We start from the raw sequence: 13106 nt of genomic DNA, 5'->3' as shown, positions 1-13106 counted from the left end.
CAACCATAACAGAATCTGCGAATATTTCTCCTGGGAGAGAGACATTCCTTTCAATCCGAGTATAAGCATTGAATCTACCAAGGCCCAGTTTTTTACAAAATGATGCCCACATTTTATAGCCTGCCATAAGTGTCTTAAATCTGGTTCATTTAAAATAGCTGGGATCAGTTTATTTCAGAAAGCAATTTTCTGCATCTTCGCCAATAAGTATTGCGTATATATCTGTTGATCCTATCTTAACCTGTGGGTCTAGGGTATCTCCCCCCCATCAGCCCACTCATGTACTGGAAGGCTGCTGCCCAGTAATATAACTTAAAATCGGGGACCGCCCATCCTCCCCTATCCCTAGAAAGAGTTATAAAATGAAGGGCTCTCCTAGTCTTCCCTTGTGCCCAGATAAATCTATTGATTACATGTTCAATTGCAACATACCATTTACCTTAAAAAATCAATGGAATTGTCCTAAATAAGTAAAGAAACTTTGGCAAAATAATTATTTTGACCACATTAGAGTGCCCTACCAAGGAGAGATGAAGGTTATGATTCCTATCAAGATCTTTCTTACTTTTAGCTCTTATAGGTTCGATATTATGATCTACGATCTTATCCAGATCTGCTGAAATACTAATGCCCAGGTACCCAGCCGATTTAACTACCCGTACATAGTCACAGACCACCTGGGTATTCTTAATGATCTGTGTCTTAGGACCATTCAACGCATAGCCCGAAATCCGACCGAATAACTCCGCCTCCCTTTCTACTTCCACAATTGCGCTAGTTGGAGAAGGAGTCACTATCGCAACGTCGTCCGCATAGACTAGAGTTTTAAACACTTGGCTCTGAATCCTAAAAGGTAAGATTTGGTCATTTATTTCCAACCTGCGAATCAACAGATCCATGTAAACCGCAAATAACCAAGGCGAGAATGGACACCCTTGACGGGTACCCCGTTTAATCTGCACTGCCAAGGTATGCCCTCCGTTGATTCTAAGCTGGGCAGTAGGGGATTGATAGAGTGCCTGAATCGCCTTGATAAACCCTTCTCCGATACCACACCACGATAAAGCTGCCCAAAGGAAGTCCCAGGATACCCGATCGAATGCATTTTCTGCATCCAAAAACATGACTGCCATGGGGTCTCCTGAGACTCCTGTGGCATCGAATAAAGTAATGAACTTGCGGACATGCTGTGCAGTTCCCCTCCCTGGGATAAAACCATGCTGTGTAGGACTAACCAATTGCCCTATTATCTTACACAAACTAAGAGCCATTACCTTAGAAAAAATCTTAGCGTCCGAGTTCATAAGAGTGATAGGTCTATATGACCCTGGTCCCAAGGGTGATTTACCCTTTTTTTGGAATCACAACAATATCGGCGCCTGCCCAGGAGCCTGGCACAGATTTTCCTGACTGAGCCTGTAGGATTGTATCAACCAGGTCGAGGCATATTACAGCTTGGAATGTTTTATAGAATTCAACGGGGATTAGGTCAGTCCTGGCAGCCTTGCCTGAAGGGAGATTGTTAAGTGCCACGAGAATTTCCTCAGAATTCAAAGGTGCATCTAACGCCTCCCTGTCTCTTTCAGAGAGCTTGGGAGCAGCAACATCCCCCAAATACCGCTGGATATCTGAGGGGTCCCCTGACTGATCCTAGCTATATAGTTTGGCATAAAACTGTCTAAAAACCTCCCTAACCTCCTCGGTATCAATAACTGTACCTCCTTTACCATCTGATATTTCTTTAATTTCTCCCGACGCCAATCTCTGTCTTGTACGAATCGCGAGAATATGTCCCACACGCTCACTGAACTCGTGGCATTGCTCCCTTTTTATCAAATAGGTTGCGGCTGCTTTAGTAGCAAAGCCCTCATTTACCTCATTTGCTTTAATACACAATATTTTCAGGAGTGCCGGATATGGAGAGGCGCCAGACCGAACAGCGAAAATCAGTTCTTCCTCTGCCTCTGTGACCGCTTTAACCAATTTATTGACTCTGATCTCCTCTTGTTTTTGTTTATAGATACTATAGCTTAATGTCTCCCCCGGATACCGGCTTTAAAAGCGTCCCAGATTACTCCTGAGGAAGTGCTACCACGATTAATTTCCCAGAAAGTAACTATCCAATTATTCATATGTTTAACATAATCATCATCCTTAAGCAGCCTCCTTTCAAAAGTCCATGTTCGCGTCCGGCTATCACCGCCTGTCGATTTTAATGTTAAAACCAGCGGATTATGGTCAGAAACCAAACAAGGAAACTTCTCCATCTGACTTTTTGACATTAAAGAGTTTGACATAAAAAAATAGTCCAATCTGACACAGACCTTACGTGGGGCAGAGTAATAAGTAGTTCCATCGTCTAATGGGTTCAACCGTACCCATGCATCGGTTAAGGAATTATGGCATGCCAGATTAAGTATCGCCCGGCATACTTTTTTCTTCCGGCCTCCATAGCGCTGCCCATGCTCCGTGCCCAGACCCCCAACCCCATTTATATTAAAGTCACCCCCCCCAGAATAACCGGCTCTGGCGAAAAAGCCAACTCTGAATCTAAAAATTCGAAAACGGATCATCCTCGGTGGATCCATACACTGACCCAATAGGGACTGTTTGGTCATTTATTACACATTCCATCAAAACCCATCCAACCCATTGATCTTCCTTCTTCCTGGTGACCTTAACATCCCTTCTTTTAGACAGGATAGCCACCCCTCTAGTCCTAGTCCCCTGTTTCGAGTGTGCAAGCAAAGAAAACCTCAGCTGTTCTATTAAATAACCCCTTGTCCCTTCTACGTGTGTCTCCTGAAGGCAAACAAGATCCAACCGCATTAATCTCAGGGCAGCCGCGACGCGCTGTCTTTTCAATTGGTCGTTCAGCCCACACACATTAAGAGAAGCAATCCTTATACTCATTAAAATACATCATATGCCTGACCCATCCAGATAACCAGTATGTCATTACATGATTTTCCCATCTCTTGTGAAAATTGTTTCCTTCTTTTGCTAATACATCTCTTATGACTGTTCAGGCATCTCCGACATGGTGCTGTGCTACACCGTGTAAACCCCCACCCCCCAAAAAACTACCCCCCAAACCCCCCCACCCCCTTTACAGGCAAATAGGTCACTCATGACCTATGTGTGACAGCTTGGACTGCAGCAGTCGCAACCCCCCTCTCCCCCATGTTCCACCCTTATGTTCCTTAATACCACGTATTCCTTACAAGAGATCCCTCAAACAAAAACATGTCTCTCAACAAGCCAAAGAAAAAAAACCCTAACCCCCCTTCTGTTCCTTTAATTCTGCCAGATATTGTTGGGCCTTGATTTCGGAAAAAAAGATTCTAACCTGCCCTTAACAATGACCTTAAACCTCGCTGGATATATCAAATAGGCCTCGTGTCCGAGGCTCTGAAGGGGCGCGATCAACTGCCTAAGCCTCCACCTTCTTTCCACAGTGGCGTGGCAGAAGTCCGGCCGGGCAAAAAAGGTAACCCCGTCAAACGTACGCCTAGCCTCTGGTTTTGCCTTCTCCATAATCTCCTGCCTAAGGAGAAAATGTCCGACATAGACCAGGATTGCCCGAGGTCTTACAACCTGAGACACCCCTTAAGATCTTTTTTGAGTAAATGGGAAGTGGTGTACTCTCTGGACTTTGCTCTCCCACCCCCCGGATGCCATCTCGGGGAAAGCCCCCTTAAACAGAGTAATAACAAACGACCTGACGTCCTGCCCTTCAGCCCCTTCCGCCACCCCCAAAATTCTTATGTTATTTCGTCTCTGGCGATTCTTGAAATCCTCCAGTTTCCATTGGACATCCTCTGTCAACTTCTCCTGCGCCTCCTTGAATGAATGCCATCTACTGACATCGTCTTCCAACCTTCCCGTTCTTTCCTCAACATTAGCGACTCTGCCATCTCATATAGTTTATTCATCTTCAACATGGAGCTCTGGATTTTCTTCGCCGCCTGCTTAGCTCTCCGGCTCTCAAGTCTAGCCTCGCCCTGCATTTGCTTTAGGGTATATATAGAGAAGATCGAGTGATGTGGCTTGAGGCAGGCTACTTAAATTGTCCTGGCCCACTTGTGAATCCGCTACCATACCCTCCTGGTAAAGGTGCGAGGTCGCTGAGTAGTCACAGCAAAGTTTCCTATTCGCCCCAGCGCCTACTGGGCTGATTGGGGGTTTTGATTTTGACTTTGTCCTTTTTTTCTGCTGAAAACCCCTGTGAGTCGCGGGTGCCTTCTGGACTGACGAGCTAACTGCTGAGTCTAAGTCCGAACTGCTGCCCACGCTTCTCTCGCTTGACAACAGAGAGTCAGTTTCATCATTAAGCGAAAAGAAACATTCCCCATCCGCGGTGCCAGGAATCCCTCTATTGTGTATTAACGTATGAGTCTGTCCTGTGGGCCCCCCCTCACCAAACACACAGAGACCGCAAGGGTTTTTTTTCCCAATCTAGTCAATTTGTCATTTGGTAAATTCACTCCCCCGCCCAACGGTACCTGTAGCTTGGGCGAGTTTAGAATTGCTACCATCACTCACCTCACTGTCAGTCAGACTCGCGCCCATACAAGGAAACTTGCCTTCTGCAATACTCTGCATATCCTGAGCTTCGGCTGTTGGCCCTGCAGAGGCCGCGATCGAACTACCTTGCATCTCGGAAACTGCCTGCAGCACTGTTTCCATTTGTTGCCCAGCAATCACACCTCCAGCATCCTCCGGCACAGCTCCAGCCCCAGCCTCGTTCACTGCCGTCTCTGCTGCCTTCGTGGTAAAGGACTCCTGTAAGGTAGGCTGCCGTAGTACCAGCTCCTTGGGGGCCTTAGGTTTACCCCCATCCATGCCAATCTTTACCGCCGTCGATTTACGGGTACCTCCGTTAAGGTCTCTTCCGCCGCTAGTCACCACCGATCCAATGCCGCCGCCATAACCTCGTGGGTCATCAGGCTTTTTGGTAGTGCCTCTCCGCGACTGCGTTGTACCTCGCTGGGTAGTACACAGAGCTGCTGGGTCTTTCAATGACTACTTGCCGCCGTTGTTATCCTGTTGCTCCTGCTGGGCCGCATCGTCCTTTGGTTGCTTGGGCCCCCTAGGCGCCATGCCAAACTTGCACCTAAGCCGCCACAACCACTGGGAAAGCCAATTGGACTGACAATGCACCAAAGTTACCGTGAACTGTGGCACCCAGCGGAGTGAACACAGGTCACGAATCGAGGCCACTATCCAGTAGTTTGTTTGAAGGGGGATCTCCAGCATTCCAGCATCTCTCTACAGCATAATCAGAGACTTGGGAAGAGGGAGGGAGAACTGCGACCTCTCGCTGCAATCAATCAGCCACCATCTTGCCCTCGGACCACCAAAAACATGCTTAAATATATTCAATTACAATTTTTAACACATGACACTTTGCTATGAATATCTTCATTAGGCATCGCCATATAAAAATCTTTTTGTATATTAGCTCAGCTCAGAATTGAGGATGTGTTGCAAAGTTATCATAATAATACACAATTCTGCTAACCCTTTCTAAAAACCTGTCTCTAATTTCCTTATAACAGTCGACTCGTAACATATCCAGTCACCCATTATAAAGAAATTAGGTAGCCGCTCAACTGTACTAAGTTGAATTCTGATGTCACAATGCCTGTTGCCAAGCCAGTAGCCGAGGTGAAAAGCAGATCAGGGCACAAAACGTAATTGAAGCAGCTATTTTAAGAACTAAAATGAAATGTTTTTCTTTCTTCTGCTCTGTTATTCTAGCTGTACAGTGACAAGCAGTGGGGAGATATGGCAGCATGTGTTATATTTTTACTCCTTATGTTATTATAGAAGTTCGAATATTTATGCATGTTTCTGCACATTTCAAGCTACTGTGCCTTTTTTTAAAATGACTGACTCGTATTAAACTGATTCTAATATCTTTTGCAACATATATTTAACAGCATTTCTGATGTGTTAAATTTTGCTCTAGAGATTGTATTTCTAATCTTCATATTTGCAAACATGCTCTTTAATACTAAGCATCAAATATTTAATTGGTTTGTGAGAAAGGTGATATTGTGACCATGTATTTTAAGGATTAAAGTACCCTCTAACTTCAGCCTCGTTACTCTACATGGTCATAGAACTCCTCTGTAACTTGCAATATCCTAACTGTGTTGGCAGGGGTTACTTTATCTTATATATTATGCCATTTCTATTTTGATTAACTGTGTGGGGAAAAACATTACCTCTTATGTCTAAAAAGCTAATGACTGTCTCGTTTTAAATCTTGCAGGCAGCAAAAGCATGAAGAGACCCCAAAAGGTTGCTAATTTATTAAAATGTCATGAAGAAACGCCACCAATTAAAACTTTATTAGTGAAAACCGGTGCAAAAGTGACTCACAACTCTCACATGGAGACAGACTCAAGAGGCCAAGATTGGTCAATCGCTGCAGAACAACCTGCTCAATGTGAAAGCAGTTTTCACAATCGGGCACATTTTGATGTATATCTGGGAAGCTCCAATGTTGGAAATTCAGAAAAATATAGTGAATGTGGGAGCAATCAGACGAATTTACAGTTTGCTAATTATCTCCCAAACACTCAGCAAAGCCAGACTATGTATACTTTTCCTGAATGTGATGAGAACTTCAATCCGGCAGGGGAGCTTGGTGGACAGATACAAACCACTTCAAGAGAGAGGACATATGCCTGCACTGAATGTGAGAAACGTTTCTTTGAGAAGAGTCATCTAATCACCCACTATAAAACACATTCAGGGGAAAAGACATTTGTATGTACGTTCTGTCACAAAACCTTCAATCGCAAATATAACCTGGATGGTCACATAAGAATACATACTGGCGAGAGACCGTACAAATGTAAAGAATGTGACAAAGACTTCAGTAGGAAAAGTGATTTTAATCGACATCAAAAAAAACATGCAGGAAGCTAAACAACAAATCCTTAATTTTCTAAGAAAAGGAAAGATATTAACAGTACTGGTGAGACATCAGACACAGTGAAAAAAATGAAGGTCAGCAATTCCTTATTATTCAGGAACCACCAGAAATGTCTGCAGGAAGGATAATTGATATCCCAGTAGGGACAGTCGAAGAGGTCTCATTTTTCTTCACGAAACCCATAAAAAATATGCCAATGAAGACTTTGCTAAATATTTTTTATGTCAATTTCTTACCTCATGTCAAAATTGAATGTTCTTGTGGTACAGGATTTATGTACAGAAACGACTGTACATTAAGACCAAGTCAATTTAAACTCTGAATGCTGGAATATTTCTGTCCCACATACGCAGTGGACATCAATTGAAATGCAATTGCAAAACAACTAAGTTGTTGTGGTGCTGTACGATAGCTCAATACTCGGGCTCACATTTTATCACAATATTTCCTTCAGATCTCGAGTCCCCAAATTACACCCATGTGATTTTACTGTTTAAAAGTATTAAAGGAGATTCTTCTGTTTCTTCCTGCAGACGTTACCTTTACAGTTTTTCAGGTAATAGTAGAAGTCGGCTTGATTATTTCAACTTACTCTACGTATGACTTCTGTTTTTGATCCAACAGTTGTGGTTGTTACAAAATACAGTGGCTCTATTGAAGCTGATTGCAGAACTTCCATTTCCATTTGTTTAAAACAAGCTAATTGACTTCCAGTCTCGAAACGTCTTTAAGAGCATTTAGGAGGCTTGATGCCCGTCATAATCATTAATTTATCCACAGCATGTTCTCTTTCTACCATCCTGAGCACTGCTTTTGCTCTGTTTCAGTTCAACTTTTAAACATTTCTCCTATCTGAGACTCCCAGACTGGTGTAAAGTCTTTTTCGTGTCTTACTGCAAAAACATTGAACTCTCTTCCTTTTGCAGATAGCCACCAACCTAGTGGCTTTTTCCGAAGTAATCAATAATATATATCTTTAGCTTAGAACTTTCTCTGGTCTGTTCTCCCAGTCAATACCTGTGCCCTGGCACCCAAAAGGTATTTGCCCACTGTACAGATCTATAAAATAAAATATATATATATATTTCTGCAGCTAATGCATCAGTAACACACACATATGAAAACAATTAAATTCTTTCCCCATCATTTGTTGAGTTCAGCTAAAACGTATTCATTTCTGGATGAAGCTTATAGAAATGTGCATTACAATGATTGTTTTCTTATAGAACACATTTGCTATTTGGTGTAGCTGTAAATACCTGGTGTAACTTTCTGTCATATTCAAAGGTACTTATTTTGTCAAATGGACAAGTGAAAATTTAAGTCGACCCTGTCAGATTTAAAAAACGTGACTTTTAGGTTACACCCTAATCTCTGCAAGCTGTACTTTAGCCAGTCAGCTATCTTACCTGCATGATCTTTTTATGTAACTATACTTGTTGCAGTATAAACTACCCAATGACCTTTTTATATTTAATTCAGTGCTTTTTTCATACACTCTCTATCGTTGAATATATTCATAGGCCTGTGGGTAGAGTGTGAGATAAAAGAGCAAGCTTTTTTATAGCCTGGGGTTTGTGTGCTTCCCTGTTAGAAAAAACGCAGTATCAGTCTTGGCTGCTATTACAGCCACGCCTTGTGCAATTTTTCGAGCTGATAAAATCATGTTTGCTTCTCTCACAAACAGTAAAATTGGGTGAGGAAAAACAAACCACTCATAATTAGATGGAAAGAAATTAACACACAAGTTGTAAACATGGCCATAGGAATCAAGCGGTTCATAAGGAAGACTGGATGGTGATATAGAGCCGTCAGTAGTAATATGTATACATTTTTTGTAACAGAGTAGTATATAAATGTTACACCTTGTTGGAAGGGCACAGGGCGGGCAAGGCCTACTTGGCCCCAACCTTGGTGGGTGAGGTAATTTTCCAGTGGTATCCTGAGGTATACCTGCTATGGCTGTGAAACTGGGCCAAGCACCATTCTTTCTGAACTTGAATCTCAGGGTAGCTAGGGTGAGCATTTACAGGCTTTTAAGAGAGGTACTGTGAGGGGCAAGAGCTCAGAACTCAACAATCAACCAGCAATAAAGTATTGTCCATCCCAGTGCTTGTCATTTCGAAGGGGAAAAAAAGTACCTTTAATCACTCAGCAGTACTAAATACTACACAATACAACTAGCAAACAAAGGATGATACCCTTCATCACGATTCCCCTCTGTGGGCTACATACCACCTGCTCTCTGTGCTCTTTCCCACCCGGGTTACCTTGTTTATGATAGTCTCCCAGTAATCATTGGCTAACGCATGAATTAGGCCACAAATTAGGTTTAGGTGTAGAATGTGTTCCCTAAACATTCAAATGCACAATCATTTCACTTATTTCTTACCCCCATTGTGGTTGCTATCCTTGTGATAGCTTCAGCACATGTAAGTGACTTGGTCTGAGCCACAGGTAGATGGCACTGTACGATTGTGCTGTTTCTGTACCAATCTCAGTAGGTCAGACGCAGGCCGCTTCTTTGGCATGTGGACCCTCCCTGAAGATCAGACAAATGACCTGGTGCAGCGCTCCCTGTGTCTTTGCCAGGTATAGTCCACCTCAGTTTGTTGTAGTCCGATCACATGGCAAGACAGTTGAGCCCAGCTTCAGCCAGTACAGAGAGTTGTGTGGTCCTGGCATTTGCAGCCTTCCTGTGCCAATTGGTTCTCTTATGGTAACAGTGCAGCTTCTTATTCGGACAGCAGCTTCAGATCACAGCTCATAGAAGTAGCCTGGGAGACATACAGATATTATAAGTCTTTTGGATGCTTTATTCAATGGGAAGGAACCATGGAGAAAGAATGGAGACCCACTGCAGCAGTGTTAGCTCTTGGCTTCCCTTTCTCAAGCAATCTGATTTCTCCTGGTGCTCTTCAGGCTAGGAACACACAGGACTTCTCTTCCTGCAGAGTCTTTCCTCCTGGAAGGCCAGGCAGACTCCTTCCCTCTGTCACTGGCAAGCAGGCTAATAGGCACTAGACGGACCCTCAGCTCCTCTAACAGAGAGTGCAGGCTTCAGGTGCTGTCCCCTTACCTCTGAGAGACTGACTGTCAGGTAGACACCGTCCCTAGCCACAGAGCAGTCCTTCAAATTCTCTGTATAGCACTACCTTCCGTAGTTATGAAAATCTTGGAACTGAAAGAAATTGAAGTTGTTTGGATCCTACTTTTATACACAGTTTCTATATGGAGTACTTGGAGCACTATCTCAAACTTCACAAATGGTTTGGTTCTTTTGCAAGCGTCTTTCTCAGGTTGCTTTCTTCTCGCAAAAGGTACCACAGGCAGTCTCCCACAACATGGGCACAATGAAGTTTGAAGTTTCTGCAAAAGGCTGTCAGCAGCCTTTCTGAAGCAATAAACGGGGACAGACATAAGGACAGACCTAACCTATAAGCTTCCTCACCTTGCACAACAGAAAATGCAGTTCCCCTTCTCACCCCTACCGTTAGCAAAATGGCTGTGATCAGAACTAAAGTTCTCACAGATTTGTTAGAGCTAGCCCTGTGTCTATCTTCCTAACTTTAGTGTCTGAATCTCCATACTCTAGTCACAGGAATGCAGGGAATACACTTCCACTGTCTAGGAAACCTGTCCTTATCCTCCATCTTGTGCCATTCGAAACCAGGGGCATTTAAAATGGATCTCACTGTCTACTCAAACGGCACACAGGATGTCACCACAAGATTCTAGGTTTCACACAACTACAGAACTATACAAGAGTGGCCAGTATGTCACACTCTTAAGTGGCACGGATAAAAACCTGGTCAACATAAGATCACAAAACACGGTACACTGCCACTTTATGTGCTAACCTGAGGACAAGGTCAGTAGTCCTCTGTATACAAGGAGGACATGCTTAGTGAACTCCTCCAGGTCGCAGGGAAAGTATTGGGCCCCGCACTGTCGGTGACAGGCCTATGCCCATGCTAGACGAACAGGACAAGAGGGCAAACATGAAAGTCAGGATCCCAGTTACAACCAGCAGTCAGGCAATCAGTGCACGGGGTACATTCCTGCATACCATGCAGAGGACATTCTCGGTCCATTAGATGGGGAGTGGTGTAATGTAATCAGCATTAAATGTATGCCACAAATATTGGCATGTATTGAGGATTTGTGAGAGATAATGTCAAACTCAACATGCACTAATGAATACTGAGTGATGACATTTGAACTCAGTTTCATATTCATGAGTTATGGTGCAAATGTGCTCATGCATTCAACACTCTTAAGTGATGTGTTAGAGTATTTTGGGCTGACACTCAAGCTTTACTTTAAAATGTCAATAGTTTTATTTTAAGTTATGCATAAACTGAATACAGAACAGTAGCATCATTTTGCACCAGGCAGTAATCCCTTAATGCCATTGAAGTAAAGCATTAATATAAGATGGACTGGGTATAAAAGGTTAATTTCAACGATGTATATTAGGAGTCCTAGCTCAGATACCATATATACAGAACACTGTTCCGTAATAAATGATTCCTTGCGGAATAATGTTGTGTATATATGGGTTAATTATCTGTGTTCCTTCGAATACAGGGCGCCCAAAGCTTTGTATTGAGAGTTAACCCCTTAACTGCTGAGGGTCCTAACACCCTCCCACCCATCCCCCAACCCCCCTAAAGTGGCTATTTGGGGTAGTTCAGCTTAAGGCTCCATTACTTTTTTCCACTTAAGGTATCCACGCCAAATTTGTGTCCTTTTTTTCCAGCATCCTAAGGATTCTAAAGGTGTCCAGGGTTTGTGGATTCCCCTGGAGAGGATGGAGAAAGAATTTAAAATATAGCTACATTTTGAGTTTCGGGGGAAAAAATAGGAAAAAAGTGCTCTGAATAAAAGTGTCTGTTTTTCCCCTAAAAATGGCATCAACGAATGGTTTGCTGTGCTTAAGTCACCAGCTTTCAGGAACATAAAGAGCTGAATAAAAAAAACAATTTTTTTTACCACAGTTTTGCCATTTTTTTGGGCTCAAAACATACTTCCAGTTTGAGGTGGAAACCAGTGTGGACCTCATGGGTAATCCAGGAAAGCTGCACTTTTCTGAAAATTAGACACAATTTCAAATTCAGCAAGGGGTCAAAAGTTTCCCCAAAAAATGAGTAGGAGCAAACGTCCATTTGTGACAACGTTTTTATCTGTAACTTTTTCTCACAATTACTAATTTTCAAATGCAATATACCATTACATCAGCTAGATCCTTCTGGTTGCGGGGATATATAGAGTTTGTAGGTTTTCCAAGAACCCAAGGTACCCAGAACCAAAAACTAAGCAGCACCGCATAATGGTTTTTCATTGTGTGCCGAGTGTAGACCAATTCATATTGTGAAATATGTAAAGTGAAAAATGAATATCAAGGAAACGTATGTATTTCTGAAACGGGCACAAGATATAAGTTTAGGAGCAGTGGTTATTTGTACATCTCTGAAATTGTGGGTACCCATACTAGCATATAATTTAGAGGGTATTTTTCACAACGTCTTCTTTCTTGCACACTGACTTACATTCGGAAATCAAAAATGCTGCAAAATCCAATTGGTCATAACAAATGTTCTACTATTTTATGCTCCCATATGTGTGCCTATAAAAATGGTACCTCACTTGTGTGGGTAGGCCTAGTGCATGCGACAGGAAATGCCCAAAACGCAACATGGACGCATCAAATCTTTCCATTTAAAACTTGCAAAGTAAGTAGCTGTGGATTTTAGGCCGTGTTCAGCCGAAACTTAGGGAAACCTACCAAACTTGCAAAATGTTTAAAACTAGACACTTGGGGGAATCCAGGGTATGATGACGTATGTGGCTCTCACCAGGTTTTTATTTCCTAAAATATTTCGAAAATCCCAAACTTTGATTAAAAAAACAAATTTCCCTCATATTTCTGTTATGGAAAGTTCTAGAATCTGCAGGGAGTCACAAGCTTCTTTCCACCCAGCATTCCCCCAAATCTCCCGATACAAAATTATACCTCACTTGTGTGAATAGACCTAGTGCCCACAACAGGATATCAGCAAGAATGCAATATGGATACATCACATTTTTCTACTTAAAGCTGACCCTATTTTTAGGTCTCGCCTGAGACAGCGCATGCTGTCTCTTCGAGACATTT

General features: G+C 42.8%; 1 protein-coding gene across 4 annotated transcripts in view; it reads left to right on the top strand.

The window, feature by feature from the left end:
* LOC146811575 (uncharacterized) overlaps positions 1–7481 on the top strand; it is a 90013-nt gene extending 82532 nt beyond the window's left edge. For all 4 annotated transcript variants that reach the window (XM_085618547.1, XM_085618546.1, XM_085618549.1 and 1 more), the window contains one exon: positions 6281–7481. In XM_085618547.1, coding sequence (XP_085474673.1) covers positions 6281–6942 — 662 coding nt within the window. In that variant the 3' untranslated portion in view covers positions 6943–7481. The remainder of the gene's footprint in view (positions 1–6280) is intronic.
* The last annotated feature ends 5625 nt before the right edge of the window (positions 7482–13106 follow it).

This window comes from Triturus cristatus, chromosome 7 (assembly GCF_964204655.1).
Source record: "Triturus cristatus chromosome 7, aTriCri1.1, whole genome shotgun sequence".
Lineage (NCBI taxonomy): Eukaryota > Metazoa > Chordata > Amphibia > Caudata > Salamandridae > Triturus > Triturus cristatus.
Note: the sequence above shows the minus strand (reverse complement) of the source record. Positions and strands in the feature narration are given on the sequence as shown.